This window comes from Opisthocomus hoazin, chromosome 7 (assembly GCF_030867145.1).
Source record: "Opisthocomus hoazin isolate bOpiHoa1 chromosome 7, bOpiHoa1.hap1, whole genome shotgun sequence".
Lineage (NCBI taxonomy): Eukaryota > Metazoa > Chordata > Aves > Opisthocomiformes > Opisthocomidae > Opisthocomus > Opisthocomus hoazin.
The window spans coordinates 47,965,645-47,977,305 of record NC_134420.1 but is presented as its reverse complement, the minus strand read 5'-3'; the positions used below and the strand labels follow the sequence as shown (position 1 = coordinate 47,977,305).

The 11,661-nt window shown below is 59.1% G+C and overlaps 1 protein-coding gene across 3 annotated transcripts; it reads left to right on the top strand.

The window, feature by feature from the left end:
• Positions 1-1,952: 1,952 nt before the first annotated feature.
• Positions 1,953-9,170, top strand: PROX2 (prospero homeobox 2). Of its 3 annotated transcripts, XM_075425575.1 has the most exons (4): positions 4,221-6,073; positions 6,577-6,684; positions 7,136-7,330; positions 7,440-9,170. In XM_075425575.1, exons 1-4 carry the CDS (start codon positions 4,352-4,354, stop codon positions 7,623-7,625), a joined length of 2,211 nt encoding a protein of 736 aa, XP_075281690.1. In that variant the 5' UTR covers positions 4,221-4,351; the 3' UTR covers positions 7,626-9,170. The 3 variants fall into 3 exon arrangements, with proteins under 3 accessions (XP_075281689.1, XP_075281688.1, XP_075281690.1); XM_075425574.1 differs by lacking the exons at positions 6,577-6,684; positions 7,136-7,330; positions 7,440-9,170 and adding exons at positions 1,953-2,415; positions 2,660-2,794 and having other exon boundaries at positions 4,444-6,568; XM_075425573.1 differs by lacking the exons at positions 6,577-6,684; positions 7,136-7,330; positions 7,440-9,170 and adding exons at positions 1,953-2,415; positions 2,660-2,794 and having other exon boundaries at positions 2,877-6,568.
• Positions 9,171-11,661: the final 2,491 nt, after the last annotated feature.

Below are 11,661 nucleotides of genomic sequence, written 5' to 3'. Positions count from 1 at the left end.
CGAGCCGGAAGCGCGCAGGGCCGGACCAACCTCTCCGGAACGGGGGAAGCGTGGCTGGAGGGGCGGCACCATCGCGGGGGGGGGGGGACACACACACACACAGGCTGGGGACGGGGCTGTGGGGTGGGTATAGGCCCAAGGCAGGGGCTGTGGGGTGGGCGCAGGCCCAAGGCAGGGGCTGTGGGGTGAGGACAGGCCAGGGACGGGGCTGTGGGGTGGGGACAGGCTGGGGAAGGGGCTGTGGGGTGGGCGCAGGCCCAAGGCAGGGGCTGTGGGGTGAGGACAGGCCGGGGATGGGGCTGTGGGGTGAGGACAGGCTGGGGACAGGGCTTCGGGGCAGGGACAGGGGTGGGGATGGGGCCATGGTACCTACAGAGCCAGCTGTTGAGCCGTACCCAAGATGTCTTTGGCAGCCCCAGGCAGGGCTGGGTGGCAGGCAGATGGTGCGGCTGTGCCCGGTCTGCTGGTGGTCGGTAGCTTTGTGCAGCCCTGCTTGTCCACGGGCTGTACTGCCCCCGGCATGGGCATACACAGGGCCTTTCACATGATGAGTTACGTTACCTACAAATTATGTTACCTACGATTCCTGGTGCGTAAAGGGACCTAAGTGTTACCTAAGGGTGCCGTTTCATGACGCTCTTCACTGAACCAACTCTGGATTGCTGCAGGACAGCTGTGCTGGTGGCCTTCTGCTCACCCTGACACATCACAGGGTCGGGCTCATGTAGGGTGATAACTGCCGCAAGCGTCAGCCAGTGGGATGTTGCATGGTTAGGAGTGGGCAAGGAGGTCATCTCACCACAGCAAACAGGCAAATGAGTCCACAAGTAAGCCCTGTTCCTCAGATGTGGTCTGTATGTTGAAAACATTTGAGAATCCCTCAGGCATCTTCTGGTTTCTGCCTGGTTCCAGGCAGGGAACCACTGGAAGAAAACCCGAGGAACCCATTTGCAGAATCTGAGAATTAACTTGAGATAGTCATAAAAGGCTGTCTGGCAGCCAGGCAACTCTCAAGGAGCCAAGTCCAGGTCAGGCACCCATCCTTAATTTAGCCACTGCTGAATAATGTATGAATGGTAAACTGCAACCTTCAAAATAGTCTCCTAATATAAATTCCCACCAAACATCCTTGGGATCATTTTCAAAGAAAAGAGGCTGAATAAAAATCAACAGGGCAGAGTCTCTGAGGCTTTGAGGATGTGCTGACTGCTTTAGTAAAAGGCAGCCGAGCCAGAAAGGCCCTCTGCCAGGGATTTCTCCACAATCTGTCTTTCGAGGGCTAATATCCTCGAACGAGACTGCCCGATGTCAGCTGCTTTTAACCACAGCCTCCTGCCTACCACATGAACTCACCAAACATCACCATGTTCAGTGGGTGCGTGGAGGCAAAGCAGGCGACGCCCCAGGAGCTGTGCGTGTGGCTAGGCTTTGTCCACCCACCCCACGGCTGCCCCAGCACGAAGCGTCTCCCAGCCACGCGTGCCCCTGGGGCGGGTGGGTGTGGGGCCGGGGCGTGCTCAGCTGAGAGCGGTGCCGGCTCTGCGGCAGTGTCTCTAAAGCACCCTGCCATAAGCAAGGGACCCAGTGTTGCTGCTTTTGCTGTGTTCCGTTTCCCGGCCATGCCCTACACCGCAGACCTCCAGCCCAGCTGAAACGCCTGCGTGTCCCCATGGCGGGGGATGCTGGAAGTGCCTGGGTGCTTTCCGTGGGAGCTGGGCAGCACCCGGAGCTCTGGGCCGGCTCTTTCCCTGCCTGTGGCACTGCTTGCCTCTAGGCGAGTGTATTTGCCTCATCTCACGAACGGTTCACCATCCTGGGTGCTGGATGGGGTTTCCAGGCCAAATTGTAGGGGGGAGTTGCTCCTCTGGCCCTCTGCCCAGCAGGGCAGCCTGCACTTTGGCACCAGCGCTCACCCGCCCGACCCCAGGGTCTACGAGCCGGGGAGACGGCCGAGCGGCGGGGAAGGTGGCCGGACCCCGACGCTGGACATGACCTCCTGGGCGTCCATCTGCATATTCAGAAGTCGTTCCCCGCCGGTTGGCTGCCTCCGGCCTCCCCACTCCCTCTTTAAAGGACCTGAGCGCAGCGAGAGGACGCGGTGCTGCCTCCCGGCACCCCGCAGCCCCCGGCCGCCGGCCCTCGGGTGCTGCGCTCCCTGCAACCCGGAGCCGGGTGAGCGGGACGGAGCGGTGCGAGCGGCTGCGGTCGGGCACCGCTCACTGAAGGCGGAGGGGTGCGGTGGCTGGGGAAGGCTCTGCGGGGATATTCGCAGTGCTGGAGGGGCAGCCGGCTACTCCGTGCTCGGCTCTCCCACTGAGCAGCACCTGGGGACCCCGCGTTGGGTGGCTCCTGCTTTGGAGAGGACACGCTTGCCTTCTGAGCATCTTCGTTTCATTCCTCAGTCTTTTCCTTCAGGTAAGAGAAGCCTTGGCTGCTTTTTAGTGGTTTGGAAGGTGGCACCGGTGAAGGCTGGTAGAAAGGAACCGAAGTACGCATCTGCTAACTCAGCAGGGAAAGGGCTGCATCAGCGGGAGGGAGCCGTTTGCTTGGGGCAGGACCTCCTGGTCCCGCGGCGCTGGGGAGGCTGCGGGGGGGAGCTGAGCCCACCCGCGGCGGGCTGCTGTGGCCTGGGACCGCAGGCTCTACTCCCGCTCTCCAGATCTCTGGCAGAAAGAAGGTGGTGCTGGAAGCCTTAGGCAAGTGGAGGACTTCTTGCCAGCTCTGAGTCGACCTGCTTACGAGGGGTGGATTGCCCTGGGCGTCCGGGGCTGGGAAGCCTCAGCGTCGGGGATGGGTAAGCTGCCTGACCTTGCTGTTGAACACAGAGGAGGTGAGGAATTGTGACCAAGCACCAAAAGAAGGTGTTTCTGTAACAGATGCATGCAAAAGTGAGGCTGCAGGACCAGCTGTCTTGTGCCCATGCCGTGCAGAAAGGCTGAAGGGTGGACGAAATCTACGGCTGCCTTGCATCTGCTGCGTGGCTTTGCTGGAAGCAGCAGGCAGGCTAAGAGGCAGCCACAGGCAACAGTGAAGCTCCTTATACAAGGGTGGGAGGTGATGCTGGGAGCTGCTGGCACCCTGGCCTCGTGCTGGCCACGGGTAAACCAAGCAGTTTTAATGTCCCTCACGACAGACTGTTAGAAAAATGGAATCCTAATGGTTGGGAGGGGTGGGGAGACAACACAGAAAGCAACCAGTGGTGTAGGACAGCCCAGAAAGTACTTTGTTTGTCAAGGCTAGAGCTCTGCAAAAGGTAAAGCTCTCCCAGATACCTGCCTGCAATAAAAGGCTGTTTGAAGAAACGCAACCTGCTAAAAACCAGTGAGTAGAAACCCGATTTCCACACTGCTTATTAGCCTGAGGGACTCATCGCGGGGCAGACAGTCGTGGGGACAAGAGACTGATGGTGTTGAAAATGATCAGACGTTTCCAAGTATAGCAAAAGAACGTCAGACACTTTAAAGGTGTCTGAAAAAGACATAAACCGTCCTACTTCAGGGATGCAAAGCTACTGCTCATTAATGTGGATGAGGAGCAAGGATCCCAGAGGGAGGGTTACTCCGTAATTGCCCAGGATACGAGCTTTTGCGCCTTCTTTTGCAAAGCTGTCCAAGCGAATGAGCAAGCGGAGGGGGTGCATTCCTGCTTGGAGTCAGCATGACAATTTTAAGCTGGGGGCTGCTGGCTCAGTAGTTTTTCTCTTCTCCGGTAATCCCCGTCCCCATCCCCATTCCTTTTATTCTGTGTTTTAACAAGGACTTAGGAGCACTGTGCTGCGTTAGCCTGAACGTCCCAGTGTGTCCCGCTCACAGCAGGTCACGTCACACTTTCACCCTCGCTGTGCCCCTTCCCACCAGCCTGTTTGTGCCGCCCCGGCCCCCCAGCACGGCCGCCCATCATCGGGGCTGTGGTGGTGGGTGCTGGGTGCCGGCAGAAGCACTGCGCCGTGAACGCCTTTGGCAGGGGTGTAGCTGCTGTCCCCGTGCCCTGCCAGTGCCCAGGAGCACCCAAACCCCCTTTTCCCAGGCACACGTAACAGAGGGCTCTGTCTGGTGCTCACCACCCGTGTACTGGAGTCCACAAGCCCAGAGGGGAGTTTCCCCAAGCGTCTCCGTTGTGGGCACGGCTGGCGGCGTGGGAAGTCCGCGCTGCCGGGCACATCCAGGGCCGAAACCACGTGAAATGTGCTCCGGGCACGATGAACACCTGGCTGGCAGGTGGGAGCTGTGACAGCACCCCGGGCACTGCTGCTGTTGTGCAACAACCCACAGCCTGCTCACAGGTTTTGCCGTGTCTGGAGGTTTCTGCCTGGGTCATTCCCTGGTGGAAGAGATTTTGCAGGGGAGCAGGGATGCCCTGGAAATCTGGGAGGAAAAAATCTCTGGCCGTGTGCGAGCTGCTGCATGGGGTCCTGCTCACTGATGTTTCTTGCTCTTTCTCCAGCACCGTGCTGCCAGCAGGCAGAAACCAAACACCTGGGAAGCCTGCCAGTCGGTCGCTGGAAATGATACCCAGCCAGCTGAGGGTCAGCTCTCTGGTGTCCAGGCAGGAAGAAGAGACCATGGATGGCAGGGCTGGCTCTGAGCAGGACAGAGGCTGTGCCGCTTCAGGGCATGGCCAGGGGCTGAAGTTGGAGCCCTGTTTCCAGACCAAGTCTCTCTTGCCTTCCCCCAGTGCGTCCCTGATATCACAGCTCCTCAGCCACCCGACGGTTGGCAGGAGCCTGGATCCCACCACCCTTTTCCCTCCCTCTCAGGCAGTGGCCCTGCCTCAGGACTACGAGCATGGTGCATCTCCTGGGGAAGAAGCTCAAGCCCTGGCTTTCCCCAGGACCTGTGCCCTGGCTCCCGTGCCCTGTGCTGGCAACAGGGACCAGCTCTCTGACCAGCACCTACGAGACCAGCTCTCCGACCAGCACCTACGAGCCAAGAGGGCCAGGGTGGAGAGCATCATCCAAGGCATGAGCCTCCCACCAACCCCCCAGGCATTTGGCCCCAGCTTGCAGGCAGCTTTTGGGCACGAGAGGGAGAGGAGTGGCGAGATGCCCCGGGAGAGCAAGAGGAAGCCGAGGGTGCCCCAGCAGGGCGTGGGGGTGGCCGGGCAAGCAGCTCCCATGGGGGGCAGCCCCCATGCCGAGGGCTGCCAGCAGCTCAAGGAGCAGCTCTGCTTTTTAGAGCAGCAGCTGAGGCGGCTTCAGGAGAAGTTCTCCCAAGTCTGCGACTCTGGGGACGCTGCACAGACCCAGGAAAGTGCCGAGAAAGTGCATCCGCTGCCTGGAAAGCCTGGAGGCAGAACGGACAAGGACAGTGCCATGGCCACCAGTGACCTGTGCAAAGTGCCTCTCTGGAGGAGCGTCCTGGAGGTGCATGGGCCAGAGGATGACGAGGACAGAGGCAACACAGGTGACCTGCCCTTGGCAGCAAGGGTCCTCTCGCAGGCACTGAAACATGAGCTGGCTGGGGTAACATCCAGGGTGGTGGACTCTGTCCTGAAGACCGTCTGGCCGAAGGCACCCAGCCACCTGCTGCAGCAGCAGCACAGCCTCCCGGTGCTGGGGCCGGATGACAGGAGAGAGCATTTTGCTGCTGGGAAATTTCGAAAGCCGCTTGCTAAGCCATCTCCTATGAACGCACCAGGCTTGCTGGGCTCAACCCAGGCTGAGGCTCTGTCAGGAGTTTCGGGGAAGAGCCTGGGCTCTCATGCTGGGTCCTTCAGCTCAAAGAGGGTCAGAAAACCCCCTCAGGTCCCCAGCATGGGTTATTTGCTGGGCTCAGCCACCCCTGTCCAGGATAGCCAGCTGCTGAGCCAGCTGCTGGGCTGTGGCCAGCACAGCCTCTGGGGCAGCAGCTCTCGCGGGAGACCCTCTGATCCAGAGAGAGGTCCTCTGGAGCCCCTCAGCCTGCACTGGGGAACTGTCAAACTGAGGTCGTCGGTTGTGAGACAGCAGCAGCAGCAGCATCCCCTGCCCCTGGGCCCTACTGATGTGGAGAGCCTGGCGCTGCTGCCGGCTGGCAGGGATGGCGGCGGGGAGCTGCAGGCTGCGATGGACGGGGTGCCTTTGGTCTCCACCCATATATCCTTTGGGGGCAGCTGGCGAGGTCTCTGGGCTTGGCTGGAGCTAGAGGGGTCCCTGGGCTTGTCCGTGCTACCCTTGTCTCCTGGAGCCACAGCCCGGCACAGCCCCTGCCAGTCTCCCCAGGGCCCTGCTCTGCAGGGGGCTAAGAAGGGGTGGGCAGGAAAGGGGTCTGGAGCTGCGGAGGGGCACTGCTGGTCCCCAGGGCTGGTAAGATGCCGTAGCATAGCTGGGGGTAGAAGTCAGGAGCTCCCAAGCCTGCTCTGAGGACATCCTGGCGGTCCCGTCATCCTGCACCGGGAACAGGTGTCTTGTGGAAACCCGTGTTCCCACCAGCCTGGGAAACTTCCCTGGGGATTCCAAAGGGAAAAGCCCGTGGCTGCCCAGCCAGGGATGAATCCCCTCTGCCCCACGGCCGGGCAGGGGGGACGGGTTACGTGGGCACCAGGCGTGTGCATGCCGGGGGGGCTGCTGCGTGCAGGCTTTCCTTGACACTGAGGCAGATGCAGGAGGCGCTGACCCCCGGCCACCTAAAGAAGGCCAAGCTGATGTTTTTCTTCACCCGCTACCCCAGCTCCTCTCTGCTGAAGACATACTTCCTCGACGTGCAGGTGAAACGGCAGCTCCCGGCGCCAGTGCCAGGCAGGGTACCCAGCCCGCCTTGCTGGGGGAGCTGCAGGGAAGGGGACGCTCTCGTGTCCCCCCACCTCGCTGGCGGGAGTGGAGGGATGGCACCTGCTTCAGCAGGGGCTGCCCCGGAGAGGGTGCTCAGGGCCATGGCAGACCCGGGCTGCCAGGTCTTCGCTCTGCGCAGTCGAGGTGCTGGGATTAAAGAACATCACGAACGTGCCTCCCCCCGGCAGGGCGGCTGGGATCCGAGCCTCCGCAGGGAGAGGCACTGCAGACACCCCAGCGTCACGGTCCTGGCTGGTGCTTCGGCACCCCCGGGGCAGGGCTGGGTTTGGGGCCAGGCCAGCGGTGCGTGGCTGGGCTGGCGGGGGCTCACGGGTCGGGAGGCTCCACGCCGGCGTAACGCCCGTCCTCGGGCTCTTCCCCCGGCAGTTCAGCCGCTGCATCACCTCCCAGCTCATCAAGTGGTTCAGCAACTTCCGCGAGTTTTACTACATCCAGGTGGAGAAGTTTGCCCGGCAGGCCCTGCTGGAGGGCGTCGTGGACGCTGGCACCCTCCGGGTCTCCCGGGAGTCGGAGCTGTTCCGCGCCCTCAACACGCACTATAACAAGGGGAACGACTTTGAGGTGAGGAGGGGGAGCCGGGGGGCAGGGGCGGCGGGGCGATGGGGTTTGCCGGGGCGAGGGGGAGCTGGGGACCCGGCGGTGCCGTGGGCTGATGCCCATCTCGCCGCAGGTGCCGGGGCGGTTCCTGGAGGTGGCCAGCCTGACGCTGCGGGAGTTCTTCAGCGCTGTCAGGGCGGGCAAGGACGCCGACCCCTCCTGGAAGAAACCCATTTACAAAATCATTTCCAAACTGGACAGCGACATCCCGGAAGGGTTCAAAGCCGCCGGCTGCTGCCAGGAACGGCTCCGCAGCTGAGTCTCTGTGAGAGCAGCCCCGGGTGCTGTGTGCAGCCACCGTGTGCTGAGCACCTGGGCACTCTGTACGGTATCCATTCCTCTGAATATTTTCTCTTTGGCCTGTAAGACAGCAGGTGAGGTCTATCACTTGCCTCAGGTGCTGGGATTTTATGCTGTGTGTTTTATTCCCCTGCTCAAAACCGGTGCAGTCCTGCCGGAGACCCTTGAGGGGAGGGATGGAGGTGAAGCCATCAGGTTGGAGCCTGGGAAATCTCCCTGCCCCAGCTCTCTGATTACCCTGGGTGAGCCGCCTTCCTTCTCTTCTCCAGAGGGCCACAGCTCAGGGCAAACAGCCTTTCTGTTTATAAAGCAGGCAGAGGTCCTAGCAGCGGGCAAAGTTTTCTTGGCGCAGCAGACCGGTGGACGTGCCCAGTCCAACAGCACGCCTCCGTTTCTGTCCGGATGCAACATGCCAGTGGCCAAAGAAAACAGTTAGTGAATGCCAGCATTTCAGGCACCCCATGGGGATAGCTAACCCTGTCTGGGAGATGTAAAAACAGTGTTTGTTGTAGCCAGCATGAACAACACTCCCCCCCCCCCCGCCTTCCCCTATGCTGTTTGGCAAGAGCCCCCCGCGCAGCGGCGAGCTGTGGCCAAGCAGATGAGTGTGTACTGGTGGGAGCATCCCAGGAGCGACCACTCCCCGGCAGTGCTACCCATGATGCTGGAGGAGAGCAGGGTGCGCAACTGGCCCCACCAGCCCCTCACCTTGGGGGAAAGCGCCATGTCAGACACCCCCTCGCGTCCCCTTACACCCTGCTGCTGCTGGCAAAACTGCCCCAAGCACCTTGGCTCCGCAGCCTGCCCATGGTGGAAGAGGAGCACGTTATCTGGGGCCTGCCAGTCCCTGTGGGTTTTAACACAAGCCGGTGAGGTGCTGGGCCCTGAGGTCTGCAGCCCCATTTCTGTAGGGGTGTAAACCCAAGGAGGTTTCTTCTCCCTGTGACCAGGACTCGGCGGCCACTTTTCCACCGACGGATCATGGCGAAGCGTTCTGTGTTAAGGGCTCTCTCCTCCTGGCAGAGGCAGCAGCGGGGAGGGAAAGGCTGTGGAGAGGAGGGAGGTCCTGGGAGAGGCAGGGGAGGGCAGCAGTGTCTAGCTACGGATGAGCAACGACATCCCTGTGCAAAACACTTGAGGAGAAGAGGATTGGGAGGAGGTGAAGGTGGTGCTGGATGTGCTGCAAGGTGCCAGCTGGGTACCAGAGCACAGCAAGCGTCATGGGAGAGGAGAATCCCAGCTCCAGCGTCAGAGGAGTGCATGGGGTGACCTGCAGGCAGCGTGGCTGCAGGGGTGAGGAAGCACGTGAGAACATCGGGGCAGGATGGGCGCTCCGAAACACAGGCAGTTTCACAGTGGTTCCCCCCCATCGTGATGTGGCTGCCCAGATTTCCTGCTTCTGTTTGTGCATTCATTTCTTGACGTTTGTATATTTTACAACCCCACCACCGAATTTACTTGATCAATTTTTAAATAAACGCATAGTTTTATGTTGCCGCTTTACACCCCTAGAAAGCTATTTGGTAACTTCTGCTCTAGTGTGTTACCCTGGAATTTCTTGCCTTTTGTTGGGAAAAGAATAACACTACAGCAAAAGGGCTTACTCCTGCTGCCGGTGTCCCTGCGGGGCCGAGCAGCCCCCAGTAACCAGCGTCCTCGCTAAAACCTGCACCCTCACCCCGATGCCTTGGGTCGGTTCACTCTGAAGCACAGCTCAAAGCAAGTGTAGCAGCCGTCGGGAGGATCATGGGGAGACACATCCCAAAGCTCACGGGTGCCGGACTCAAACGTGCAGCATCTGAGAAGTGCTGCTGGTGGCACCATGAAGGACAGCACGGTGCTGTTCCTGCAGGCAATAACTACCTCGGAGCGTAAGTAACGCGCTGGGTAGGCAAAACCAATGCTGCTGGAAAAGGAAATGGTGGCCTGGCCCAGGGAAAGGGTTAATACATTCTTTTGACTGTAGCTAAAGAATTAGGGGACATAAGATACAGGTTTACTGAAGACATTCTGCTGGAACAAAGTCCGTTTACAGAGAGTCCCCGGGTGACAGTTTCTTGTTCCCTCTGCTAACATACATGTTTGTGGGTGTCAGTAAACTGGCAGGTGGGGGGCTGAGGGCAAGGCAATGCTCCAAATCACAGCATCGCGGAATGGCTGAGGTTGGAAGGGACCTCTGGAGATCACCTGGTCCAGCTCCTGCTTGAGCAGGGCCACCGAGAGCCGGTTGCCCAGGACCATGTCCAGATGGCTTTGAATTATCTCCTAGGAGGGAGACTCCACGGATCTATCATTAACAAAGCTGATGAACAGGATTGGACCCAGTGTTTGGAGTAGTATTGCTGCTCCAGTCTTTGCCATAAAACAGAAGTGCTGTGAAGCATTGGAACAGGCTGCCCAGGGAAGTGGTGGAGTCACCATCCCTGGAGGTGTTCAAAAAACGTGCAGATATGTCACTTCAGGACATGGTTTAGCAGGCATGGTAGTGTTGGGTTGACAGTTGGACTTGATGGCCTTAGAGGTCTTTTCCAACCTTAATGATTCTATGATAACTACAAAGAGGCGGGAATTGGAGAGCTGTGTTTTACACTGGCTTTTGCTGAACATGGACCTGCATGGCCACAACCAAGAGCATCCCCCAACAGTTGTCCTTCGTCTGTGATGAGGCCTTGCCACTTGCATCCATGGAGTGAATTCTGCCCCAAGCAGATTTTCCATCCAACAGAAAAAGGGAAAAAAGCAGGGCTACAGAGACTCTGCAAAGGATGTAAGAGCACAGGGCACTTGTCTACCTGGCAGCCTCCCCAGCAGCTTTTCAACCCCCTGTCCCCCTTCAGCCAAGCATGACAGAGAGTACAGAGGTGTCAGGGATGCAGAGGGAGGACCTATCCACCTTTAGCCACCTCACACTCCCTCTGCAAGCAGAGCTCCCATCTGGGGAGCACGGGCTGCAGCTGCCTCCTCCATGGGTGCTCGTCTGCCCGGAGCAAGGGAGTTGCACCCAGGCAGGCTCAGCTCTGCGGTGTGATGCCAGAGCCCTGCGCCCCTGCGAGAGCCTTGGAAAGCAGCAGCCGGCTGGGGGAGAGGGAGGGGGCTGCACGCTGCCTCCCCTCCGGCGAAGTCACAGGAGCACCGACAGAGCAGGCAGCATGTCTGCTGGGACGTGGGGAGGCCGGGGTTACTCTAGGGGCGACGGAGCCCAAAGCATAATGAATTCTTAAGAAACCAGGGTTTCACTGGTTGTGCTGTGCAGGGTATGGTGTGTAATTTCATTTACATTCTAGGTCAAATTATAGCAGTTTTTGTGTTTTCAAACAGAGACTAATGGGTGCCTGTTGCAGGGAGATTTCTACTGGCAACACGTGTCTGCTCGGAGGGCTGGGGGCAGAAGGGAGAGCTGCTGGCTGGGACCCTCAGGCTTCGGTGGGCTCTTGCTTCACCATTTCCCACCAATTACCTGAGGAAGCAATGGGGGTAGCGCAATCACCTCCTGCTGGCTTAGTTCCATCTTTAAAAAAACCCCAAAATTCTTTCCTTCCCTCTACACAAATTCCTGTGGTATATGCAAAAAGCCCACAGCCACCCGTAACTGCCTCCCCCAGGAACAATTCCTTGGGGCTATCCTTTTACATTTCCAACTGCACTCATAACCCATCCACAGCACCGTACCCACTCTGCACAGCCAAACAGCGACAAAGATCGCCAAGCACTAAAAATCACGGCTTCAGGCCTCCAGGCTGCTGGGGTCCTGCAGCAGCCGAAAAAGGGAGATGTGACCACATTGACTAAGCCGGCGAGGCCCCGAGAGCCCTTACGCACTCATCTATGCTATTACTTACCATCCGAGCACTTATTACTCATATACAGCTAATTAGAGCTTGAAGAAGTTCCTAGTGAATGTTCATCCTGTTTGCCAAAATAGCTTTGGGGGAAGCTCTGACAAGCAATAAAACACCTCTGTTTTCTCTTTACTCCTGCTAATGACTTGGACCTGT